Source organism: Falco biarmicus, chromosome 21 (assembly GCF_023638135.1).
Source record: "Falco biarmicus isolate bFalBia1 chromosome 21, bFalBia1.pri, whole genome shotgun sequence".
Lineage (NCBI taxonomy): Eukaryota > Metazoa > Chordata > Aves > Falconiformes > Falconidae > Falco > Falco biarmicus.
In genome coordinates, this window is record NC_079308.1 from 528084 (window position 1) to 554097 (window position 26014).

The 26014-nt window shown below is 58.0% G+C and overlaps 2 protein-coding genes across 12 annotated transcripts in view; one reads left to right on the forward strand and one right to left on the reverse strand.

The window, feature by feature from the left end:
• Positions 1–25334, reverse strand: LOC130141806 (butyrophilin subfamily 1 member A1-like). Of its 9 annotated transcripts, none has more exons than XM_056323038.1 (5): positions 25024–25334; positions 3205–3503; positions 2286–2408; positions 1403–1505; positions 1–1054 (listed from the first exon to the last, which is right to left on the reverse strand). In XM_056323038.1, the coding sequence occupies exons 4-5, from the start codon at positions 1476–1478 to the stop codon at positions 543–545; spliced, it is 588 nt and encodes a 195-aa protein (XP_056179013.1). In that variant the 5' UTR covers positions 1479–1505; positions 2286–2408; positions 3205–3503; positions 25024–25334; the 3' UTR covers positions 1–542. The 9 variants fall into 9 exon arrangements, 8 of the variants coding, with proteins under 8 accessions (XP_056179013.1, XP_056179017.1, XP_056179015.1 ...); XM_056323042.1 differs by lacking the exon at positions 25024–25334 and adding an exon at positions 23139–23153; XM_056323040.1 differs by lacking the exon at positions 25024–25334 and adding an exon at positions 3980–4069.
• The window catches only part of LOC130141795 (zinc finger protein RFP-like), a 3925-nt gene continuing 3108 nt past the window's right edge, over positions 25198–26014 (forward strand). For 2 of the 3 annotated variants that reach the window (XM_056322984.1, XM_056322985.1), the window contains exon 1: positions 25198–25689. In XM_056322984.1, coding sequence (XP_056178959.1) covers positions 25294–25689 — 396 coding nt within the window. In that variant the 5' untranslated portion in view covers positions 25198–25293. The remainder of the gene's footprint in view (positions 25690–26014) is intronic. The other variant, XM_056322983.1, reaches the window with a different exon arrangement.

Genomic DNA, 26014 nt, shown 5'->3' on the forward strand with positions numbered 1-26014 from the left:
TATTTATTATATTCTGAGCACATTTATAATCAATCACACGTTAATTACTGAGAAATACATACTGAGCGTGGCAAAGAGCAGAAGAAAATGAGGGGAAAGTAAGCATGAGCACAGCCTCATGATGGCAAAAATCAATTTTAAGCTGAGGTAGTGGCTGGTAGTAACGCACAGCCGGCAAAAATTCCGATTTTAAATTGCGTGTGGAAGCCCAGCCAGCGACCAGCGTCAAGGTAGAGGAAAAGAAACCTTCAGAGGGGGCCGAGCTTGGGAGGGAAAAATCCAAGTTTTCAGCTTAAAACCAGCTCAGAGAAGCCCAGCTCCCATTAATGACCTTAGGACAAATTAACAGCAGCAGCTTTCAGGTGAGATGAGACGCACCGAGCCGGGACCTGAAACCCCCTGGCTGTAACCCAAACCAGAGACATCTAAGGTGGAGGTAGGACCATGAGGTGAGGTCAAAATGACTCCAAGACCTGGAAAATCAGAGCTGAGGGGCATCAAGGAGCATTTGCAACCACCTTCACGGGGATCCCGCTGGCATATCAACCCTTGGGGGACAGTCTGATGGTGGAGAGGAGCACGCAGAAGTAGGGGAAGACCCTCTCCCCACTGAAGGAGGCCACGGGGAAGGTGAAGATGCGTTGGCGGCTGCCAACAGCATAGAAGGAGACCTGTCCCAGCTCGTAGTCCAGGTAGACCCCGATCTCCCCGTTGAGGAGCGGGACAGAGGTGTTAGAAGGTGCCGTGAGGGCCACGCAGAGCTCATCATACTTCTGCAAGCCCCAAATCTCAGCGCTGGGCTTGAAGAGGACCCGGCCTTTCCTCTGAACCGACTCACGGGCCACCCCAACAGCCCAGAAGCGCCCATGGGCCTCCACCTCCCAGTAGTGACGGCCTGAGGTGAAGCCCTCGCTGCCCAACATGCACGGATCCGTGTCGAACTGGCCTGGACCCTCAGGCCACCGGTGTTCAGGTCTGCCCCAGGTGGCCTCTTTGAGGTCCTCGGAGAGGATCACCTCGGGACCCGCTGTGGCTGGATCCAGGGTCACATCCACTGGTGAGCAAAACAGAGAAGGCATTAGAAGCCCAACTCGGGTGCAGCAGATGCAATCCCCCAACAGTCCTTTCACTGGTTACTTTGCAAGGAGAAAGCGTGAGGTTGGAGATGGAGGTGGGAGATGGAGGACCTCCTCCAGGCAAAGCTGGAAGTGACAAAAGACGGAGGTGGGAGATGGAGGACCTCCAGCTGAGGTTGGACACAGAGGAGCCAAGAGGCGGAGGTTGGCAATGGGGAGATAGAAGGTAGAACTGGAGGATCTCCAACTCTAACGGACATCTCACTGAATGTAGCCCAGAAAACAGGAATTGGTACTTTTGTTCCTCTCCAGCTGCCTTTGGTTACCTTCAAACTGTTTCACCGTGTGGTAGTCCAAGGCAAGATCCCACGTGCGTGGCCGTGGTTTGAGGTAGAAAGCCATCACGCCTGCAACGTCCTCCCTTCCTGGCTGGAGACACAGAAAAGGGAAAGAAAGAATAAAATTACTGCCCTGCAAAAGGGCACATCTCAGCTTTCCACCCCTTTTATGTCAGAAAACAAACTAAACCACTGCATTTAATCAAAAAACTGGAAAGAAAATGCCATTTTAGCTCCAGCAGTTGCAAAGGAACTTGGTTTGTTTACGGGAAGACCCACAGAGGTGGATTAAAGCTATTAACTCCCCACTGATTACAAAGGGAAGATGAGGAGCACATTGGGATGGACCCATCTGCCTTGTGGATATGATTTCACCCCAAAAATCCCCATTCCTTGTGCTGGCTGAGGGCTTGAGGGATGAAGTCACCCTATATCCATCTCTGCCTCCACCATTCATTTTCTTGGGCAATCAAATCCTATGACATTTACATGAATGAGAAAAATCCTTGAAATTGAGATAAGCTGAGTCCACCTCTCCCCACATCCAGAAAAGTCCTGCAAGAAGTGGAGAAATTTGCTGCTGGCCCCAGGGGAAAATGTGTGCGGGGGAGATAAGGGCTGGCGTCAAAGGGCCTCAGATCCATCCTCCACAACCTGGCGTGTGGTTTTGAGTGCAAACAAGCAGTCACCTACAGCAAAGGCCACTGGAAATTAGTAACAAAGCCCCAAAATTGTTGAATACACCACGCTGCGATGCTAAAAAATAAACAGGTTGCTTCTTTTCACACGCTTTCTGCGGCAAAACTGCAGAGAGGGGAATTAAAGCAGCAGGTGGATGAGTAAAAGTGGGGGAAAAGGTGGGGAAAATCACCTTTAAATGAAGATAAAAGCAGGAGTTGTGCCGTTTCTCACCCAAACTTCCCCAGCCAGATTGTTACGGGTAGATGAGAAGCAAAGAATAACCATGACCGAACACCACAAAACACCTTTAAATCTAAAAAAAACCACAAACCACAACATCCTGAGGGCAAAGCAGGGATGAGTCTGCTTTCCTTCTCTTATTGATAGGATGGGAAGAGTGCTCAAAAATCCCCTTTTCCCCCCAAAACACAGCAGGGCAATGTAACCCACCCGCAGCACCGGGATTTTCCCCTCTTTCCAACCTTTCAGTGTTTTCCTTGGCAGCACTGGCACCACTTTGGGGTTCCTCCAGCTGCTTTTCCTCCACCAGCTTCTTCTCCACTTGGTTTTTTCCCCTCCCCTGGGATTTCCCCCCAAACCCCCCAGCCTCTGGCACAGGCTCAGCAAAAGCTCAGTCTCATCTCTGCCTCCACCAGCTTTTATCAGCCGGGGAGGGAGGAGACCTCCAATCTCCTGCTCACAGACGGGGCTGCGAGAGCTCAGACGCCTCCTGCACCCTCCAATTGCACCTTTTCCCCCCCTCATTGCAGGGCCATTTATCTTTTCAATATAGGTGTCAGGGAAGGAGGAGAAAAAAAAAAAAAAAAAAAGGCAGTGCAAAACCTGTGCATTCTTGCAGTGCACTGCAGGGAAGAAGTGGGTTACATTTCTACTCCTCAAGTCCCCAAATGTGGCTGCAGCCCACCCCAAAGTCCCCAAATGTGGCTGCAGCCTGTTCTGCATGATGGTGCTGAGCAAGGGAAAGCAGAGACAAGGATGGGAGCAGCTTCCAGGCAAGGGATGAGGCAGCAAAGCCTGGAAATGAGACAGCCTAGGGGAGATAAAGCATGTTGAAAGGCACGGTGGGTGAGGAAATTTGCTTTTCCCACCTGTGAAGGTTGTGCCAGGAGCCGAGCGCCGGCGGTTCGAAGGAAGGCCACCGTGCCAGCACCGGTTCCTTCTCACCGGGAGGGAAGCATGGCCATAGCAGTAGTGTAAAACCTCCGTGCCGAGATCGGCCACGTCACCGCTGTCATCGTCTCCAGGTGTCGAAGAGGCAAAATCCCCTTGGGACCAACCAGCAGCAATGGACAAGCAGCCAAGGGCTGCAGCCACGAAGCTTTTTGGGGGACCCGCTGAGACCTGCGAGGTAAGTTCACCTTCCTACGACCAATCAGGCCTCTTCCCCCTTAAAAAAAAACAAACAAACCAGTGCAAAGTGAAAATATTTAAATTTCTTGGAGGAAAAACAAAGAAAGATACAGCACCCAGTCCTCTTTGTGGGAGGAATTTAAAGTGAGACGATTCCTGCTTTCAAGGGAAGGCAGTGAGATGGCTTCTGGCCAGGAGATTATTTCCTTCCCCCCAGCCCCCCCAAATAATTTAAGATTTTAAAGGCAGGGTTATATAAATAAGCCAAGCCGACTGCTTTAACAAAAAAATTTTTTTTTTATGCATTCAGGAGGCAATCCAGTTTCACCTGCGATCCCTAAGGCAGGCATTGGCAGAGTTCCTGGATTGGCAAGTGAGTGGAGAGAAGCGACGCCTGGACTACCTGGTAAGGGTCCCCTCAGCCAAAATGGGTCCTTGGGTGTATTTTTCCCCCCCCGAAACACACAGGATTGTCTCTACAATGCGTCCTAGTGCCCCTACAAAGCCCCAAACCTGGTCAGAGCCGCTGGTGCAGATCCTGAGCAGGTTTGGTGAGCGTCACCTCAACATGCAGCTGCTTATTTCTCTGCTTTGAATAATCTTATTTTCATCCCAGGTCAAGTCCTGAATGGACGCTTGCAGCGAATGAAGAGACGGGACGCAGCTTGATGCAAGCAAATGTCAATTTATTGTACAGAAGCACGAGGTTTTATACACTTTCAGAAGCTGCGCGTTTTAAACAGATTGGTTCCTGAAGCTAAGCCTTGCATACTAGGCAATCCCCGATTGGTGGTTAACTACCAGCAATTAACAGCAAGGTGTTACCTTTCCTTGGGCCATCCGTCCCCCCCTCCCCTGTGCTCTGCAAACATCTCGTCATGTTAATTGTTGTCCAGACAAGCTCGAGCACATTCCCCTCAGCCGACCGATTGCCACGCGTGGTCCTAGTTTCCAGCCCGCTCCTGCAGACGCTCATTAAAATGGAATTAACCCTTTATCCTGCTTGATTTTGGACCGACCATAAAAAGAGAATGGCAACAGGGAAGGGAAAAGCAGCATCAGGTGACACGCTTCATTACAGTCCAGTTATTAAATTAAGCACATCCCCAGCTCTGCCCCAGTGTTATGGCCCCCCTGAGTCCAGCCAAAGCGCTTTGTCCTTCAGCTTGAAAGGGAAAAAATTCGGGTGTGGGGGCCGTGTGTGGACTGTGGATTTTTCTTTTTTTTCCCCCTCTTCCAGGAGAGGAGCGAAGCTGAGCGGTGCCACATCAGGGCCAAGTTTGAGTGGCTGCACCAGTTCCTGGTGGAGAAGGAGCAGGCAGTGCTGGGGCGGCAGGCAGTGCTGGATGCTGCCTTCGAAGCCACCCAGGCAGAAAAATCTTTGCAGGTGGCTGAGGGGATCACACAGCTCCACAGGCTCATCAGGTAGCTGGAGGCCAAGTGCTTGCCCCAGGTGAGACCCCTCCTCCTTGAAAAGCTCTCCCAAAGTGCTACCTATGGGGTCCTGAACCCCCCTTTTCTCCCTTTCCCCCCTGCTTTTAAGACAATGGGAACATCCAAAACAGGTATGTGGCACCTGGCTGCTTCCCCCACCTTGTCACCCCGAGTGTGGTGAGGGGCTCAGCTCGGTGACACACCCCTCGTGTGACATCTGTCTCCATCGTTTCTCTTCCCAGTTGGAGCGAAATGATGCTTCACCTCCCCTCCGGGCTCCCCCCCGAGCTGGGGAAGAGCCTGAGCTCCTGCCGCCAGCAGCAGGACGCTCCCCAGGAGGCCCTGAAGGAATTCAGAGGCATTAGAGATTGGGAGAATTTACAGGTTATTTGGGGGTGGGGGAATTCAGAGGTATCTGGAAGGAATTGGGTTATTTTGGGAGAAATCAGAGGCATTTTGGGAAGAAAAGGTTATTCAAGGGAAGGCAGCAGGAGGCACAGCACCACTCACCTCCTGCCTCCTTACAGACACAGGGAGACCCAAAACACAGCCGGGAACCAGCAGCTATCCCAGTGCAGAGCGAAAAGGTGCGGGGACTTTCCCGTTTCCTCATTCCTGCCCCTAAGGTGGTCTCAGCCTCTGACCTGTGTTTCCCCTCAGTCAAGGCACCTCCAGCGCCCAGCACAGCACCACTTCCACAGCTCCTGCCAGATCGGAGCAGCAAGCCTGCGACGGGACGAGGAAGGGCAGGACAAGACTGGAGAGCCACACTGAGGCCAGGAGCCGGCCAGCAGCTGCCGAGGGCTCAACCTGCGAGATGCAGGACGCAGGTACAGCAGCCGGACCCTGGGGGATGCCGCTTTTCCCTCTGGACACCCAGGTGCTGCCTGTGCCCCCACAAAATGAACATTTTATACACAGAACTCCCTCCCAATTCAGATCTTCAAGGAACCAGGAGCCGCAGATCCTGCCAAAGCCAGTTCCACCCCAAATTTACCCCCAGCAGCTGCCTTGTGTCTTTACCTTGAAACCCAGCTTGTGGCAGAGGTGCTGCTGCCTGCCACTGGTATAACAAAACAAAATTAACACCAAACCCCACATTTTATCGTATCAGATAAACTTTAAAATATTGCTTTGGAGGGGCCGGGGAGGAGGCAGCAGCAAAGCACAGGGCTGCGGTGCCCGAGTCCTGGCCGGCGCGGTGCGGACCTGGTTGAGAACTGCACCGCCGGGCGCGACCCCCACCCGCCGGCGCCCAGGCGCTTCCGGACCTGATTGAAACCACCGCCAGTCCCGGCCCCGCGGGGAGGAGCCGTTGATGGCGCAGCTCTGCCGGTGACGCCGGCACCGGCCGCCCCTCGGGGCAGCTTTCAGCGACACGAGGCAGCAGCCGACCCCTCCCCGAGTTTCTACCCCTTATCTCACCTTTTATTACCCACTCGCATCCCCCGTCCTTCAGGTGTAACCCCTTACCGCCTCCCCTGCCCCTCGCATCAGCTTTCAGCAGCGCAGGGCAGCAACCGTCCCACGGCAGAGCTTTTACTTTCCCTCGGCACAACTTTATTACTCCCCGCGCACCTTTCCTCGGTGTGGGGCCTTCAGTGCCTCGCCTGTCCCTCGGTGCAGCTCTTTCAGTGACACGCGGCAGCGGCCACCCCTCAGCACGGCTCTTACTCCTCCCCTGTCCTTTGGCAGAGCTTTACCCCCTCACACATCCCTTGCCCCAGCATAGCCCCTCGCTGCCTCGCCTGGCCCTCGGTGCAGCTCTTTCAGTGACACACGGCAGCAGCCACTCCTTGACGCTTTTCCTCATCCCCCGCCTTTTTCTCAGCGCAGCTTTTATTAACCCCTCACATCTCCCATTAAGTACAACCTGTACCACCACCCTGCGCCTCGGTGCGGCTCTTTCAGTGACACACAACAACAACCACCCCCGGACACACCACCCTGCGCCTCGGTGCGGCTATTTCAGTGACACATGGCAACAACCACCCCCGGACACACCACCCTGTGCCTCGGTGCGGCTGTTTCAGTCACACATGGCAACAACCACCCCCCGACACACCACCCTGCGCCTCGGTGCGGCTCTTTCAGTGACACATGGCAACAACCACCACCCCCGGACACACCACCCTGCGCCTCGGTGCGGCTCTTTCAGTGACACACGGCAACAACCACCCCCCCCCGGACACACCACCCTGCGCCTCGGTGCGGCTCTTTCAGTGACACACGGCAACAACCACCCCCCAACACAGCTCTGTTTGCCCCCTCACCTCCCTGTGGCACAGCCTTTATTGCTCCCCCGCATCCCCTTTCCCTCAGTGTAGCCCCTCGCTGCCTCGCCTGTCCCTCGGTGCAGCTCTTTCAGTGACACGCGGCAGCAGCCACTCCTTGACGCTTTTCCTCATCCCCCGCCTTTTTCTCAGCGCAGCTTTTATTAACCCCTCACATCTCCCATTAAGTACAACCTGTACCACCACCCTGCGCCTCGGTGCGGCTCTTACAGTGACACACAACAACAACCACCCCCGGACACACCACCCTGTGCCTCGGTGCGGCTCTTTCAGTCACACATGGCAACCACCACCCCCGGACACACCACCCTGCGCCTCGGTGCGGCTGTTTCAGTCACACATGGCAACAACCACCCCCCGACACACCACCCTGCGCCTCGGTGCGGCTCTTTCAGTCACACATGGCAACAACCCCCCCCGACACACCACCCTGCGCCTCGGTGCGGCTCTTTCAGTGACACACGGCAACAACCACCACCCCCGGACACACCACCCTGCGCCTCGGTGCGGCTCTTTCAGTGACACACGGCAACAACCACCCCCCGTCACACCACCCTGCGCCTCGGTGCAGCTCTTTCAGTGACACACAACAACAACCACCCCCCGACACACCACCCTGCGCCTCGGTGCAGCTCTTTCAGTGACACACGGCAACAACCACCCCCGACACACCACCCTGCGCCTCGGTGCGGCTCTTTCAGTGACACATGGCAACAACCACCCCCCGTCACACCACCCTGCGCCTCAGTGCGGCTCTTTCAGTGACACACGGCAACAACCACCCCCCGTCACACCACCCTGCGCCTCGGTGCGGCTCTTTCAGTGACACACGGCAACAACCACCCCCCGTCACACCACCCTGCGCCTCGGTGCGGCTCTTTCAGTGACACATGGCAACAACCACCCCCCAACACAGCTCTGTTTGCCCCCTCACCTCCCTGTGGCACAGCCTTTATTGCTCCCCCGCATCCCCTTTCCCTCAGTGTACCCCCTCGCTGCCTCGCCTGTCCCTCGGTGCAGCTCTTTCAGTGACACACGGCAGCAGCCACTCCTTGACGCTTTTCCTCATCCCCCGCCTTTTTCTCAGCGCAGCTTTTATTAACCCCTCACATCTCCCATTAAGTACAACCTGTACCACCACCCTGCGCCTCGGTGCGGCTCTTTCAGTGACACATGGCAACAACCACCCCTGGACACACCACACTGTGCCTCGGTGCGGCTCTTTCAGTCACACATGGCAACAACCACCCCCCGTCACACCACCCTGCGCCTCAGTGCGGCTCTTTCAGTGACACACGGCAACAACCACCCCCCATCACACCACCCTGCGCCTCGGTGCGGCTCTTTCAGTGACACATGGCAACAACCACCCCCCGTCACACCACCCTGCGCCTCAGTGCGGCTCTTTCAGTGACACACGGCAACAACCACCCCCCGTCACACCACCCTGCGCCTCGGTGCGGCTCTTTCAGTGACACACGGCAACAACCACCCCCCGTCACACCACCCTGCGCCTCGGTGCGGCTCTTTCAGTGACACACAACAACAACCACCCCCAGACACACCACCCTGCGCCTCGGTGCGGCTCTTTCAGTGACACAGAACAACCACCCCCTGACACACCACCCTGCGCCTTGGTGCGGCTCTTTCAGTGACACACGGCAACAACCACCCCCCGTCACACCACCCTGCGCCTCGGTGCGGCTCTTTCAGTGACACACGGCAACAACCACCCCCCGTCACACCACCCTGCGCCTCGGTGCGGCTCTTTCAGTGACACACAACAACAACCACCCCCAGACACACCACCCTGCGCCTCGGTGCGGCTCTTTCAGTGACACAGAACAACCACCCCCTGACACACCACCCTGCGCCTTGGTGCGGCTCTTTCAGTGACACACGGCAACAACCACCACCCCCGGACACACCACCCTGCGCCTCGGTGCGGCTCTTTCAGTCACACATGGCAACAACCACCCCCCGACACACCACCCTGCGCCTCGGTGCGGCTCTTTCAGTGACACATGGCAACAACCACCACCCCCGGACACACCACCCTGCGCCTCGGTGCAGCTCTTTCAGTCACGCATGGCAACAACCACCCCCCGACACACCACCCTGCGCCTCGGTGCGGCTCTTTCAGTGACACATGGCAACAACCCCCCCTGACACACCACCCTGCGCCTCGGTGCGGCTCTTTCAGTGACACACGGCAACAACCACCCCCCAACACAGCTCTGTTTGCCCCCTCACCTCCCTGTGGCACAGCCTTTATTGCTCCCCCGCATCCCCTTTCCCTCAGTGTAGCCCCTCGCTGCCTCGCCTGTCCCTCGGTGCAGCTCTTTCAGTGACACGCGGCAGCAGCCACTCCTTGACGCTTTTCCTCATCCCCCGCCTTTTTCTCAGTGCAGCTTTTATTAACCCCTCACATCTCCTGTTAAGTACAACCTGTATCACCACCCTGCGCCTCGGTGCGGCTCTTTCAGTGACACACAACAACAACCACCCCCCGACACACCACCCTGCACCTCGGTGCGGCTCTTTCAGTGACACACGGCAACAACCACCCCCCGACACACCACCCTGCGCCTCGGTACAGCTCTTTGTCACACATGGCAACAACCACCCCCTGACACACCACCCTGCGCCTCGGTGCAGCTCTTTCAGTGACACATGGCAACAACCACCCCCCAACACAGCTCTGTTTGCCCCCTCACCACCCTGTGGCACAGCCTTTATTGCTCCCTCGCAACCCCTTTCCCTCAGTGTAGCCCCTCGCTGCCTCGCCTGTCCCTCGGTGCAGCTCTTTCAGTGACACACGGCAGCAGCCACTCCTTGACGCTTTTCCTCATCCGCCTTTTTCTCAGCACAGCTTTTATTAACCCCTCACATCTCCCATTAAGTACAACCTGTACCACCACCCTGCGCCTCGGTGCAGCTCTTTCAGTCACACACGGCAACAACCCCCCCCGACACACCACCCTGCGCCTCGGTGCGGCTCTTTCAGTGACACACAACAACAACCCCCCCCGACACAGCTCTGTTTGCCCCCTCACCTCCCTGTGGCACAGCCTTTATTGCTCCCTCGCATCCCCTTTCCCTCAGTGTACCCCTCGCTGCCTCGCCTGTCCCTCGGTGCAGCTCTTTCAGTGACACGTGGCAGCGGCCACCCCTCAGCATGGCTTTTACTCCTCTCCTGTCCCTTGGCAGAGCTTTACCCCCTCACACATCCCTTGCCCCAGCATAGCCCCTCGCTGCCTCGCCTGTCCCTCGGTGCAGCTCTTTCAGTGACACGCGGCAGCAGCCACTCCTTGACGCTTTTCCTCATCCCCCGCCTTTTTCTCAGCGCAGCTTTTATTAACCCCTCACATCGCCCATTAAGTACAACCTGTACCACCACCCTGCGCCTCGGTGCGGCTCTTTCAGTGACACACAACAACAACCACCCCCGGACACACCACCCCGCGCCTCGGTGCGGCTGTTTCGTTCACACATGGCAACCACCACCCCCCAACACACCATCCTGCGCCTCAGTGCGGCTCTTTCAGTGACACACGGCAACAGCCACCCCCCGACACACCACCCTGCGCCTCGGTGCGGCTCTTTCAGTGAGACATGGCAACAACCACCACCCCCGGACACACCACCCTGCACCTCGGTGCGGCTGTTTCAGTCACACGCACAACAACAACCCCCCCCGGACACACCACCCTGCGCCTCGGTGCGGCTCTTTCAGTGACACACGGCAACAACCACCCCCGACACCCCACCCTGCGCCTCGGTGCGGCTCTTTCAGTGACACACGGCAACAACCACCCCCGACACCCCACCCTGCGCCTCGGTGCGGCTCTTTCAGTGACACACGGCAACAACCACCCCCGACACCCCACCCTGCGCCTCGGTGCGGCTCTTTCAGTGACACACGGCAACAACCACCCCCGACACCCCACCCTGCGCCTCGGTGCGGCTCTTTCAGTGACACATGGCAACAACCACCCCCCGACACACCACCCTGCGCCTCGGTGCGGCTCTTTTAGTGACACACGGCAACAACCCCCCCCCGACACACCACCCTGCGCCTCGGTGCGGCTCTTTCAGTGACACACGGCAACAACCACCCCCCGACACACCACCCTGCGCCTCGGTGCGGCTCTTTCAGTCACACATGGCAACAACCACCCCCGGACACACCACCCTGCACCTCGGTGCGGCTCTTTCAGTGACACATGGCAACAACCACCCCCCAACACAGCTCTGTTCGCCCCCTCACCTCCCTGTGGCACAGCCTTTATTGCTCCCTCGCATCCCCTTTCCCTCAGTGTACCCCCTCGCTGCCTCACCTGTCCCTCGGTGCAGCTCTTTCAGTGACACACGGCAGCAGCCACTCCTTGACGCTTTTCCTCATCCGCCTTTTTCTCAGCATAGCTTTTATTAACCCCTCACATCTCCCATTAAGTACAACCTGTATCACCACCCTGCGCCTCGGTGCGGCTCTTACAGTGACACACAACAACAACCACCCCCCAACACACGACCCTGCGCCTCGGTGCGGCTATTTCAGTGACACATGGCAACAACCACCACCCCCGGACACACCACCCTGCGCCTCGGTGCAGCTCTTTCAGTGACACATGGCAACAACCACCACCCCCGGACACACCACCCTGCGCCTCGGTGCAGCTCTTTCAGTGACACACAACAACAACCACCCCCGGACACACCACCCTGCGCCTCGGTGCGGCTCTTTCAGTGACACATGGCAACAACCACCCCCCGACACACCACCCTGCGCCTCGGTGCGGCTCTTTCAGTCACACATGGCAACAACCACCCCCAGACACACCACCCTGTGCCTCGGTGCGGCTCTTTCAGTGACACACAACAACCACCCGCGACACACCACCCTGCGCCTCGGTGCGGCTCTTTCTAGTGACACATGGCAACAACCACCCCCCGTCACACCACCCTGCGCCTCGGTGCGGCTCCTTCAGTGACACACAACAACAACCACCCCCAGACACACCACCCTGCGCCTCGGTGCGGCTCTTTCAGTGACACACAACAACCCCCCCCGACACACCACCCTGCGCCTCGGTGCAGCTCTTTCAGTGACACACGGCAACAACCACCCCCCAACACAGCTCTGTTTGCCCCCTCACCTCCCTGTGGCACAGCCTTTATTGCTCCCTCGCATCCCCTTTCCCTCAGTGTAGCCCCTCGCTGCCTCGCCTGTCCCTCGGTGCAGCTCTTTCAGTGACACGTGGCAGCGGCCACCCCTCAGCATGGCTCTTACTCCTCTCCTGTCCCTTGGCAGAGCTTTACCCCCTCACACATCCCTTGCCCCAGCATAGCCCCTCGCTGCCTCGCCTGTCCCTCGGTGCAGCTCTTTCAGTGACACGCGGCAGCAGCCACTCCTTGACGCTTTTCCTCATCCCCCGCCTTTTTCTCAGCGCAGCTTTTATTAACCCCTCACATCTCCCATTAAGTACAACCTGTACCACCACCCTGCGCCTCGGTGCGGCTCTTTCAGTGACACACAACAACCACCACCCCCGGACACACCACCCTGCGCCTCGGTGCGGCTCTTTCAGTGACACACAACAACAACCACCCCCGGACACACCACCCTGCGCCTCGGTGCGGCTCTTTCAGTGACACACAACAACAACCACCCCCCAACACAGCTCTGTTCACCCCCTCACCTCCCTGTGGCACAGCCTTTATTGCTCCCCCGCATCCCCTTTCCCTCAGTGTAGCCCCTCGCTGCCTCGCCTGTCCCTCGGTGCAGCTCTTTCAGTGACACACGGCAGCAGCCACTCCTTGACGCTTTTCCTCATCCCCCGCCTTTTTCTCAGCGCAGCTTTTATTAACCCCTCACATCTCCCATTAAGTACAACCTATACCACCACCCTGCGCCTCGGTGCGGCTCTTTCAGTGACACACGGCAACAACCACCCCCAGACACACCACCCTGCGCCTCGGTGCGGCTCTTTCAGTGACACACGGCAACAACAACCCCCGGACACACCACCCTGCGCCTCGGTGCGGCTCTTTCAGTCACACACGGCAACAACCCCCCCCAGACACACCACCCTGCGCCTCGGTGCGGCTCTTTCAGTGACACATGGCAACAACCACCCCCGGACACACCACCCTGTGCCTCGGTGCGGCTGTTTCAGTCACACATGGCAACAACCACCACCCCCCGACACACCACCCTGCGCCTCGGTGCGGCTCTTTCAGTGACACACGGCAACAACCACCCCCCCCGGACACACCACCCTGCGCCTCGGTGCGGCTCTTTCAGTGACACACGGCAACAACCACCCCCCCCGGACACACCACCCTGCGCCTCGGTGCGGCTCTTTCAGTGACACACGGCAACAACCACCCCCCCGTCACACCACCCTGCGCCTCGGTGCGGCTCTTTCAGTGACACACAACAACAACCACCCCCCGTCACACCACCCTGCGCCTCGGTGCGGCTCTTTCAGTGACACACGGCAACAACCACCCCCCAACACAGCTCTGTTTGCCCCCTCACCTCCCTGTGGCACAGCCTTTATTGCTCCCTCGCATCCCCTTTCCCTCAGTGTAGCCCCTCGCTGCCTCGCCTGTCCCTCGGTGCAGCTCTTTCAGTGACACGCGGCAGCAGCCACTCCTTGACGCTTTTCCTCATCCCCCGCCTTTTTCTCAGCGCAGCTTTTATTAACCCCTCACATCTCCCATTAAGTACAACCTGTACCACCACCCTGCGCCTCGGTGCGGCTCTTTCAGTGACACACAACAACAACCACCCCCGGACACACCACCCTGCGCCTCGGTGCGGCTCTTTCAGTGACACACGGCAACAACCACCACCCCCGGACACACCACCCTGCGCCTCGGTGCGGCTCTTTCAGTGACACACGGCAACAACCACCCCCCGTCACACCACCCTGCGCCTCGGTGCAGCTCTTTCAGTGACACACAACAACAACCACCCCCCGACACACCACCCTGCGCCTCGGTGCAGCTCTTTCAGTGACACACGGCAACAACCACCCCCGACACACCACCCTGCGCCTCGGTGCGGCTCTTTCAGTGACACATGGCAACAACCACCCCCCAACACAGCTCTGTTTGCCCCCTCACCTCCCTGTGGCACAGCCTTTATTGCTCCCCCCGCATCCCCTTTCCCTCAGTGTACCCCCTCGCTGCCTCGCCTGTCCCTCGGTGCAGCTCTTTCAGTGACACACGGCAGCAGCCACTCCTTGACGCTTTTCCTCATCCCCCGCCTTTTTCTCAGCGCAGCTTTTATTAACCCCTCACATCTCCCATTAAGTACAACCTATACCACCACCCTGCGCCTCGGTGCGGCTCTTTCAGTGACACACGGCAACAACCACCCCCAGACACACCACCCTGCGCCTCGGTGCGGCTCTTTCAGTGACACATGGCAACAACCACCCCCCGTCACACCACCCTGCGCCTCGGTGCGGCTCTTTCAGTGACACATGGCAACAACCACCCCCCGTCACACCACCCTGCGCCTCAGTGCGGCTCTTTCAGTGACACACGGCAACAACCACCCCCCGTCACACCACCCTGCGCCTCGGTGCGGCTCTTTCAGTGACACACGGCAACAACCACCCCCCGTCACACCACCCTGCGCCTCGGTGCGGCTCTTTCAGTGACACACGGCAACAACCACCCCCCGTCACACCACCCTGCGCCTCGGTGCGGCTCTTTCAGTGACACACAACAACAACCACCCCCAGACACACCACCCTGTGCCTCGGTGCGGCTCTTTCAGTGACACACAACAACCACCCCCGGACACACCACCCTGCGCCTCGGTGCGGCTCTTTCAGTGACACATGGCAACAACCACCCCCCGACACACCACCCTGCGCCTCGGTGCGGCTCTTTCAGTGACACATGGCAACAACCCCCCCTGACACACCACCCTGCGCCTCGGTGCGGCTCTTTCAGTGACACACGGCAACAACCACCCCCCAACACAGCTCTGTTTGCCCCCTCACCTCCCTGTGGCACAGCCTTTATTGCTCCCCCGCATCCCCTTTCCCTCAGTGTAGCCCCTCGCTGCCTCGCCTGTCCCTCGGTGCAGCTCTTTCAGTGACACGCGGCAGCAGCCACTCCTTGACGCTTTTCCTCATCCCCCGCCTTTTTCTCAGTGCAGCTTTTATTAACCCCTCACATCTCCTGTTAAGTACAACCTGTATCACCACCCTGCGCCTCGGTGCGGCTCTTTCAGTGACACACAACAACAACCACCCCCCGACACACCACCCTGCACCTCGGTGCGGCTCTTTCAGTGACACACGGCAACAACCACCCCCCGACACACCACCCTGCGCCTCGGTACAGCTCTTTCAGTCACACATGGCAACAACCACCCCCCGACACACCACCCTGCACCTCGGTGCGGCTCTTTCAGTGACACACGGCAACAACCACCCCCCGACACACCACCCTGCGCCTCGGTACAGCTCTTTCAGTCACACATGGCAACAACCACCCCCTGACACACCACCCTGCGCCTCGGTACAGCTCTTTCAGTCACACATGGCAACAACCACCCCCTGACACACCACCCTGCGCCTCGGTGCAGCTCTTTCAGTGACACATGGCAACAACCACCCCCCAACACAGCTCTGTTTGCCCCCTCACCACCCTGTGGCACAGCCTTTATTGCTCCCTCGCAACCCCTTTCCCTCAGTGTAGCCCCTCGCTGCCTCGCCTGTCCCTCGGTGCAGCTCTTTCAGTGACACACGGCAGCAGCCACTCCTTGACGCTTTTCCTCATCCGCCTTTTTCTCAGCACAGCTTTTATTAACCCCTCACATCTCCCATTAAGTACAACCTGTACCACCACCCTGCGCCTCGGTGCAGCTCTTTCAGTGACACACGGCAACAACCCCCCCCGACACACCACCCTGCGCCTCGGTGCGGCTCTTTCAGTGACACACAACAACAACCCCCCCCGACACAGCTCTGTTTGCCCCCTCACCTCCCTGTGGCACAGCCTTTATTGCTCCCTCGCATCCCCTTTCCCTCAGTGTAGCCCCTCGCTGCCTCGCCTGTCCCTCGGTGCAGCTCTTTCAGTGACACGTGGCAGCGGCCACCCCTCAGCATGGCTTTTACTCCTCTCCTGTCCCTTGGCAGAGCTTTACCCCCTCACACATCCCTTGCCCCAGCATAGCCCCTCGCTGCCTCGCCTGTCCCTCGGTGCAGCTCTTTCAGTGACACGCGGCAGCAGCCACTCCTTGACGCTTTTCCTCATCCGACTTTTTCTCAGCGCAGCTTTTATTAACCCCTCACATCTCCCATTAAGTACAACCCGTACCACCACCCTGCGCCTACGTGCGGCTCTTTCAGTGACACATGGCAACCACCACCCCCGGACACATGACCCCGCGCCTCGGTGCAGCTCTTTCAGTGACACACGGCAACAACCACCCCCAGACACACCACCCTGCGCCTCGGTGCGGCTCTTTCAGTGACACACGGCAACAACCACCCCCAGACACACCACCCTGTGCCTCGGTGCGGCTCTTTCAGTGACACACAACAACCACCACCCCCCGACACACCACCCTGCGCCTCGGTGCGGCTCTTTCAGTGACACACAACAACAACCACCCCCCAACACACCACCCTGCGCCTCGGTGCGGCTCTTTCAGTGACACATGGCAACAACCACCCGCCAACACAGCTCTGTTTGCCCCCTCACCTCCCTGTGGCACAGCCTTTATTGCTCCCCCGCATCCCCTTTCCCTCAGTGTAGCCCCTCGCTGCCTCGCCTGTCCCTCGGTGCAGCTCTTTCAGTGACACGCGGCAGCAGCCACTCCTTGACGCTTTTCCTCATCCGCCTTTTTCTCAGTGCAGCTTTTATTAACCCCTCACATCTCCCATTAAGTACAACCTATACCACCACCCTGCGCCTCAGTGCGGCTCTTTCAGTGACACACGGCAACAACCACCCCCAGACACACCACCCTGTGCCTCGGTGCGGCTCTTTCAGTGACACACAACAACAACCACCCCCGACACACCACCCTGCGCCTCGGTGCGGCTCTTTCAGTCACACACGGCAACAACCCCCCCCAGACACACGACCCTGCGCCTCGGTGCGGCTCTTTCAGTGACACACAACAACAACCACCCCCCAACACACGACCCTGCGCCTCGGTGCGGCTCTTTCAGTGACACATGGCAACAACCACCCCCCAACACAGCTCTGTTCGCCCCCTCACCTCCCTGTGGCACAGCCTTTATTGCTCCCCCGCATCCCCTTTCCCTCAGTGTAGCCCCTCGCTGCCTCGCCTGTCCCTCGGTGCAGCTCTTTCAGTGACACGCGGCAGCAGCCACTGCTTGACGCTTTTCCTCATCCCCCGCCTTTTTCTCAGCGCAGCTTTTATTAACCCCTCACATCGCCCATTAAGTACAACCTGTACCACCACCCTGCGCCTCGGTGCGGCTCTTTCAGTGACACACAACAACAACCACCCCCGGACACACCACCCCGCGCCTCGGTGCGGCTGTTTCGTTCACACATGGCAACCACCACCCCCCAACACACCATCCTGCGCCTCAGTGCGGCTCTTTCAGTGACACACGGCAACAGCCACCCCCCGACACACCACCCTGCGCCTCGGTGCGGCTCTTTCAGTGAGACATGGCAACAACCACCACCCCCGGACACACCACCCTGCGCCTCGGTGCGGCTCTTTCAGTGACACACAACAACAACCACCCCCGGACACACCACCCCGCGCCTCGGTGCGGCTGTTTCGTTCACACATGGCAACCACCACCCCCCAACACACCATCCTGCGCCTCAGTGCGGCTCTTTCAGTGACACACGGCAACAGCCACCCCCCGGACACACCACCCTGCGCCTCGGTGCGGCTCTTTCAGTGACACATGGCAACAACCACCCCCCAACACAGCTCTGTTTGCCCCCTCACCTCCCTGTGGCACAGCCTTTATTGCTCCCTCGCATCCCCTTTCCCTCAGTGTAGCCCCTCGCTGCCTCGCCTGTCCCTCGGTGCAGCTCTTTCAGTGACACGTGGCAGCGGCCACCCCTCAGCATGGCTTTTACTCCTCTCCTGTCCCTTGGCAGAGCTTTACCCCCTCACACATCCCTTGCCCCAGCATAGCCCCTCGCTGCCTCGCCTGTCCCTCGGTGCAGCTCTTTCAGTGACACGCGGCAGCAGCCACTCCTTGACGCTTTTCCTCATTCCCCGCCTTTTTCTCAGCGCAGCTTTTATTAACCCCTCACATCTCCCATTAAGTACAACCTGTACCACCACCCTGCGCCTCGGTGCGGCTCTTTCAGTGACACACAACAACAACCACCCCCGGACACACCACCCTGCGCCTCGGTGCGGCTCTTTCAGTGACACATGGCAACAACCACCCCCCGACACACCACCCTGCGCCTCGGTGCGGCTCTTTCAGTGACACATGGCAACAACCACCCCCAGACACACCACCCTGTGCCTCGGTGCGGCTCTTTCAGTGACACACAACAACCACCCCCGACACACCACCCTGCGCCTCGGTGCGGCTCTTTCTAGTGACACATGGCAACAGCCACCCCCCGTCACACCACCCTGCGCCTCGGTGCGGCTCCTTCAGTGACACACAACAACCCCCCCCGACACACCACCCTGCGCCTCGGTGCGGCTCTTTCAGTGACACACGGCAACAACCACCCCCCAACACAGCTCTGTTTGCCCCCTCACCTCCCTGTGGCACAGCCTTTATTGCTCCCTCGCATCCCCTTTCCCTCAGTGTACCCCCTCGCTGCCTCGCCTGTCCCTCGGTGCAGCTCTTTCAGTGACACGCGGCAGCAGCCACTCCTTGACGCTTTTCCTCATCCCCCGCCTTTTTCTCAGCGCAGCTTTTATTAACCCCTCACATCTCCCATTAAGTACAACCTATACCACCACCCTGCGCCTCGGTGCGGCTCTTTCAGTGACACACGGCAACAACCACCCCCAGACACACCACCCTGCGCCTCGGTGCGGCTCTTTCAGTGACACACGGCAACAACAACCCCCGGACACACCACCCTGCGCCTCGGTGCGGCTCTTTCAGTGACACACAACAACAACCACCCCCCAACACACGACCCTGCGCCTCGGTGCGGCTCTTTCAGTGACAACAACAACCACCCCCCAACACACGACCCTGCGCCTCGGTGCGGCTCTTTCAGTGACACATGGCAACAACCACCCCCCAACACACGACCCTGCGCCTCGGTGCGGCTCTTTCAGTCACACATGGCAACCACCACCCCTGGACACACCACCCTGCGCCTCGGTGCAGCTCTTTCAGTGACACATAGCAACAACCACCCCCCAACACAGCTCTGTTTGCCCCCTCACCTCCCTGTGGCACAGCCTTTATTGCTCCCTCGCATCCCCTTTCCCTCAGTGTAGCCCCTCGCTGCCTCGCCTGTCCCTCGGTGCAGCTCTTTCAGTGACACGTGGCAGCGGCCACCCCTCAGCATGGCTTTTACTCCTCTCCTGTCCCTTGGCAGAGCTTTACCCCCTCACACATCCCTTGCCCCAGCATAGCCCCTCGCTGCCTCGCCTGTCCCTCGGTGCAGCTCTTTCAGTGACACGCGGCAGCAGCCACTCCTTGACGCTTTTCCTCATCCCCCGCCTTTTTCTCAGCGCAGCTTTTATTAACCCCTCACATCTCCCATTAAGTACAACCCGTACCACCACCCTGCGCCTACGTGCGGCTCTTTCAGTGACACATGGCAACCACCACCCCCGGACACACGACCCCGCGCCTCGGTGCAGCTCTTTCAGTGACACACGGCAACAACCACCCCCAGACACACCACCCTGTGCCTCGGTGCGGCTCTTTCAGTGACACACAACAACCACCACCCCCCGACACACCACCCTGCGCCTCGGTGCGGCTCTTTCAGTGACACATGGCAACAACCACCCCCCAACACAGCTCTGTTCACCCCCCTCACCTCCCTGTGGCACAGCCTTTATTGCTCCCCCGCATCCCCTTTCCCTCAGTGTAGCCCCTCGCTGCCTCACCTGTCCCTCGGTGCAGCTCTTTCAGTGACACGCGGCAGCAGCCACTCCTTGACGCTTTTCCTCAGCACAGCTTTTATTAACCACTCACATCTCCCGTTAAGTACAACCTGTATCACCACCCTGCACCTCGGTGCAGCTCTTTCAGTGACACACAACAACCACCCCCCAACACAGCTCTGTTTGCCCCCTCACCTCCCTGTGGCACAGCCTTTATTGCTCCCTCGCATCCCCTTTCCCTCAGTGTAGCCCCTCGCTGCCTCGCCTGTCCCTCGGTGCAGCTCTTTCAGTGACACGTGGCAGCGGCCACCCCTCAGCATGGCTTTTACTCCTCTCCTGTCCCTTGGCAGAGCTTTACCCCCTCACACATCCCTTGCCCCAGCATAGCCCCTCGCTGCCTCGCCTGTCCCTCGGTGCAGCTCTTTCAGTGACACGCGGCAGCAGCCACTCCTTGACGCTTTTCCTCATCCCCCGCCTTTTTCTCAGCGCAGCTTTTATTAACCCCTCACATCTCCCATTAAGTACAACCTGTATCACCACCCTGCGCCTCGGTGCAGCTCTTTCAGTGACACACAGCAACAACCACCCCCCAACACAGCTCTGTTTGCCCCCTCACCTCCCTGTGGCACAGCCTTTATTGCTCCCTCGCAACCCCTTTCCCTCAGTGTAGCCCCTCGCTGCCTCGCCTGTCCCTCGGTGCAGCTCTTTCAGTGACACGCGGCAGCAGCCACTCTTTGACGCTTTTCCTCATCCGCCTTTTTCTCAGTGCAGCTTTTATTAACCCCTCACATCTCCCATTAAGTACAACCTATACCACCACCCTGCGCCTCAGTGCGGCTCTTTCAGTGACACACGGCAACAACCACCCCCAGACACACCACCCTGTGCCTCGGTGCGGCTCTTTCAGTGACACACAACAACAACCACCCCCGACACACCACCCTGCGCCTCGGTGCGGCTCTTTCAGTCACACACGGCAACAACCCCCCCCAGACACACGACCCTGCGCCTCAGTGTGGCTCTTTCAGTGACACACAACAACAACCACCCCCCAACACACGACCCTGCGCCTCGGTGCGGCTCTTTCAGTGACACATGGCAACAACCACCCCCCAACACAGCTCTGTTCGCCCCCTCACCTCCCTGTGGCACAGCCTTTATTGCTCCCTCGCAACCCCTTTCCCTCAGTGTAGCCCCTCGCTGCCTCGCCTGTCCCTCGGTGCAGCTCTTTCAGTGACACGCGGCAGCAGCCACTCCTTGACGCTTTTCCTCATCCCCCGCCTTTTTCTCAGCGCAGCTTTTATTAACCCCTCACATCTCCCATTAAGTACAACCTGTACCACCACCCTGCGCCTCGGTGCAGCTCTTTCAGTGACACATGGCAACAACCACCCCCGTCACAGCTCTGTTTGCCCCCTCACCTCCCTGTGGCACAGCCTTTATTGCTCCCTCGCATCCCCTTTCCCTCAGTGTAGCCCCTCGCTGCCTCGCCTGTCCCTCGGTGCAGCTCTTTCAGTGACACGCGGCAGCAGCCACTGCTTGACGCTTTTCCTCATCCCCCGCCTTTTTCTCAGCGCAGCTTTTATTAACCCCTCACATCTCCCATTAAGTACAACCTGTACCACCACCCTGCGCCTCGGTGCGGCTCTTTCAGTGACACACGGCAACAACCACCCCCCAACACAGCTCTGTTTGCCCTCTCACCTCCCTGTGGCACAGCCTTTATTGCTCCCTCGCAACCCCTTTCCCTCAGTGTAGCCCCTCACTGCCTCGCCTGTCCCTCGGTGCAGCTCTTTCAGTGACACGTGGCAGCGGCCACCCCTCAGCATGGCTCTTACTCCTCCCCTGTCCCTTGGCAGAGCTTTACCCCCTCACACATCCCTTGCCCCAGCATAGCCCCTCGCTGCCTCGCCTGTCCCTCGGTGCAGCTCTTTCAGTGACACACGGCAGCAGCCACCCCTTCACATACCTCTACCGCCACCTCACACAGCTACCCGCTCAGTGTACACCTCGTACCAACAACCCTCTCCCATTCATATAATTTTTATTATTCCCTCACACCTCCTCTCAATACAAGCCCCTCCCCGCCACCACCCTGCCCTCAGTGCAGCTCTTTTAATTACACCACGCAACAACCACTCTTACTACAGCTTTTCCATATGCACCTCATACCTTTCCCTTGATGCAGCTCTTTTCATAATGTGAAGCAAGGACCACCCCAGTGTAACTCTTTCATTCATACCTCACACCTCTCAATGCAGAGCCAGCTCACCTCAAAATAACCCACCGTGGCCCCCTCGCGTCCAGGGGGAAAGCCAGGCACCACACCTCCACCCTCCCACCGCCCTCACATCACAGCCCCGCATCCTCAACTGACCATGCTGGGATGGCTCCTAAAAAAATCCATTAGTTTAAGTATTTACTGCTCCATCCACCTCCTTCCTGAAGCTTGCCCTCCAGCACCCTCCACACCCCCAGCAGCCTTTAGGGCTTCTCTGTCATTTCCCTGGCTGCTACTACTGCATCAGTGCCTTTGAAGTATCCCCATCCCCTGACCTTAGCAGGGCACCGATAGATTTCGCTAGCTGTCTCCACTTGCTCCATCTCCACACAGCCAATACAGACTGCTCCAACACTCCAACCCATCACTTACTACAGCAAATTCTGGTTTTGGATTCAAAATTGCTGTCTTCAAACACCCGCTACTTTGCTGCAAGCTGCATTCTTTACTTATAATTACTTTCCTACCACCAATCTACTACAACCTCTCATCACACCATTGAAACACACATCGTGTCCAGAACCAGCCCTGGGCACCACCGAGCTACCGGCGGCGCCGGCAGCAGCAGCGACTGTCGGCGCTCCAACAGCCTACCCATGCTTCCAGGCCACCGGGCTTCGCGACGTCCCTCGGGGCGGCCGCAAAGCCGCCGCCGCCGCGCTCCTGCCGCTCTCCCCGCCGCGCTCCTGCCGCTCTCCCCGCCGCGCTCCTGCCGCTCTCCCCGCCGCGCTCCTGCCGCTCTCCCGCCGCGCTCCTGCCGCTCTCCCCGCCGCGCTCCCGCCGCGCCCGCCGCCGCCTCCTGACTGCGCCGCAGCGCTGCCCGGCGGCGCCTTATATACCCCCGCGCCGGACGCCGCCGAATCAGCGCCTGCCACGTCATGCCCCCGCCCCCTCCCTGCCCCACGCCCCCGCGTCAACGCCCACGGGCCTCCGCCCGCCTTCCCCCATCCCGCTGGCGCCATAATGGGTCCCCCCCCCCAAACCAACGCACCTCACTCCCACGGGCGCTGGGTTCACCCACCCGCACCGCGGCTTCTCGTGGCCCTGCAGGCACAGTCTATGTAATTGTCCTAAAATAATAGAAATTCCCCCAAAAAGTCAAGCGGGTGTGACGCATGTTCACACCAAGGCACTGTGACTCCGGTAGCTCTTCATCACCAAAAAATAGAATTTTAATAAGCCACGAGCAGTGGTATTTTTTTATACATGTGTGTATAAATAACGTAATTGCACAAAAATTAGACTTTCTGGGAAAATATTTGTATTTAACACAACCCTGGTTTTTCCTTCTGCTGCCAAAGCCTCTTGCAGGCTGAGATCCGCCTTGGAAAGGGGCAATAAGCATCCCAAACAACTAAAACCTGATTAATTATAAGTCTTAGCTGTTAATCAAAATTCTACTGCAGGTATTTCCTCAAAAATCACGTAGTTAAAAAAAAAAAAAAAAAAAAAAGAGGTTCGGATAGGGTTTTTTTGCCCCCTTTTGTGCAGTGAGATGTGATTAGAGATGAAAATTTGGGATTTATTTCGTTTGGTTTCTCCTGTTGTGTCCCGTCCCGTCGCATCGCGCTCTGCCGCGCCGCACCCTCGAAGCTCCTCACGGGTGTGAATAGAGGGAAAGGCGATCGCAAACGACGGTTCTTATTGGCCGTCGGACGCGCTGAGGCTTCCCATTGGCTGCCCGAGTCAACCAATGAGAATAGATTCTTCCGATCCTCTCTTCCGCGGCCAAGGTTCGCCCCCGCCCCAGTCCCCGCTCCCGCACGGGCCACTCCAGGTCTATTAACGGGGTTTTCACGTGGGTAGCAGCGGCCCGGTGGGTTTTTGCGTCGCTCTTGCCTATTTTTGCCCTGCTTGCAGCCGGGCGCGGGGGTCTGGCAGCCCCTCTGCTTTCCCTTGAGGAAGGGGCTGTGTTTTCCTGGAGAGAAACCAAAGCTGGTTAACCTAGGGATCAGCAAGCTGTGCTTTTTACAGTTTGGGAATATCCAACTTATTTTATTGCTTTATCAGCCTTATTCGTAACTATAATAATACATGATCAGTCTCTTTTAAAAATTATTTTTACGTGGGCTATATTCTATACAAATGAAACTTCCAGCTCAAAGACCCTCACTCAGTCTGGTTCCCTGAAATAATTTTATTATACAACTGCATTAACATTATTCATTCCTAGGATGGGCCACTAACACCACTTCCACCCACAGATCCTGCACCAGATAGCTCTTTCCACCCCCCCCACCCCCCGCTTTTTATTTTTCATACCCAATTTGGGTGCTAAGGTTTAGCAGCGGGTTTTAATTTCACCATAAACCCCCCACTGGGTTTATTGCTGTCGCACAGCTAATAGACGGGTGAGCTCTGCGGGATGTAGCAGGAACTCTGCCCACTTGTTGCACTCCTGCATTAATCCCTCCTTTCTACAGCTATTCTCAACCCCCCAACCCCGCCCCCTGTGCAGCTGGAGTGGTAAAAAACTCACCTTGCAAATAAATCACCCTCTTAAAACCCTGACAGCCGCTGCCTGTGTTCCCCCGCTGTCATTAAATCCTCGCTAGCCTTGTCCTTGGGGTTTTTTTTATTGCTGGGGCGGTGGGAAAGTCGGATAAGCGCTGCGTTGCTTTTCCCTGTGAGGTTCCAGATGCCGACACCAGCCTCCTGCCCCGTCACCGCTTCCAGGAAAACCATTGCCCAGCCCCTTTGCGTGGGCATTTCTCTGAATGCTCATAAAAACAACCCCGTCACACCAGTCATGGCTGCGGGAAACGCTGTGGAACATCTCCAGGAGGAAATCACCTGCGCCATCTGCTTGGATTTCTTCCATGATCCTGTCATGATCCTGAGTTGCGGGCACAATTTTTGCCGCCGTTGCCTTGAACGTTGCTCCGCGGATGCCTCCAGAGCGGGGTCTTGCCCCCAGTGCCGTTTACCTTTCCCCCACGGTGGCTTCCGTCCCAATCGGCAACTGGCCAATGTGGTGGCAGCCGTCCAGGAGCTGGCAATGCCGGCGGCGGAGGAGCTTTGCCAGCGGCACCACCAACCCCTCACCCTTTTTTCCCGCCGGGATGGGAGGCTCCTCTGCACCACCTGTGCTGAGCATCGCGCCCACCCCGCCGTGCCCCTCGAAGAGGCTGCTTGCTGGTACAGGGTGAGTGAAAACCCAGTCCAACCCCCTCTCCCTGCCTGAGTGATGTTAAAAACCCAATTTCCATTAAAAGTCAGCCACACAAATATGTATTTGCAGATGTGGCAAAGCTTTTCCCCATTATTCCGGGGGGGGGGGGGGCGGGGAGGGGAAAGCACTTTGAGCATCCAAAAGTAAAAATTGAGGTGAAATACCACAGTTTGCTAAGGCTTAAGTATGCATGGGGTGGGATGGGGGGGTGAGGGGGTGGGTGGAAGTTTGGGGAACCAAAAACTCTGAAGATGAGTAGTTTAAAAGCTCCTGCAGTCACCCAGCGCCTGCGCTGTTG

Bases quoted from the DNA above. Each gene is read 5' to 3' on its own strand.
- LOC130141806 (XM_056323044.1), bottom strand. From the start codon at position 1,478: ATGGCTTTCTACCTCAAACCACGGCCACGCACGTGGGATCTTGCCTTG. The intron at 1,055-1,402 runs GTAACCAAAGGC...TTTGCTCACCAG, and splicing joins CACGGTGAAACAGTTTGAAG to TGGATGTGACCCTGGATCCA.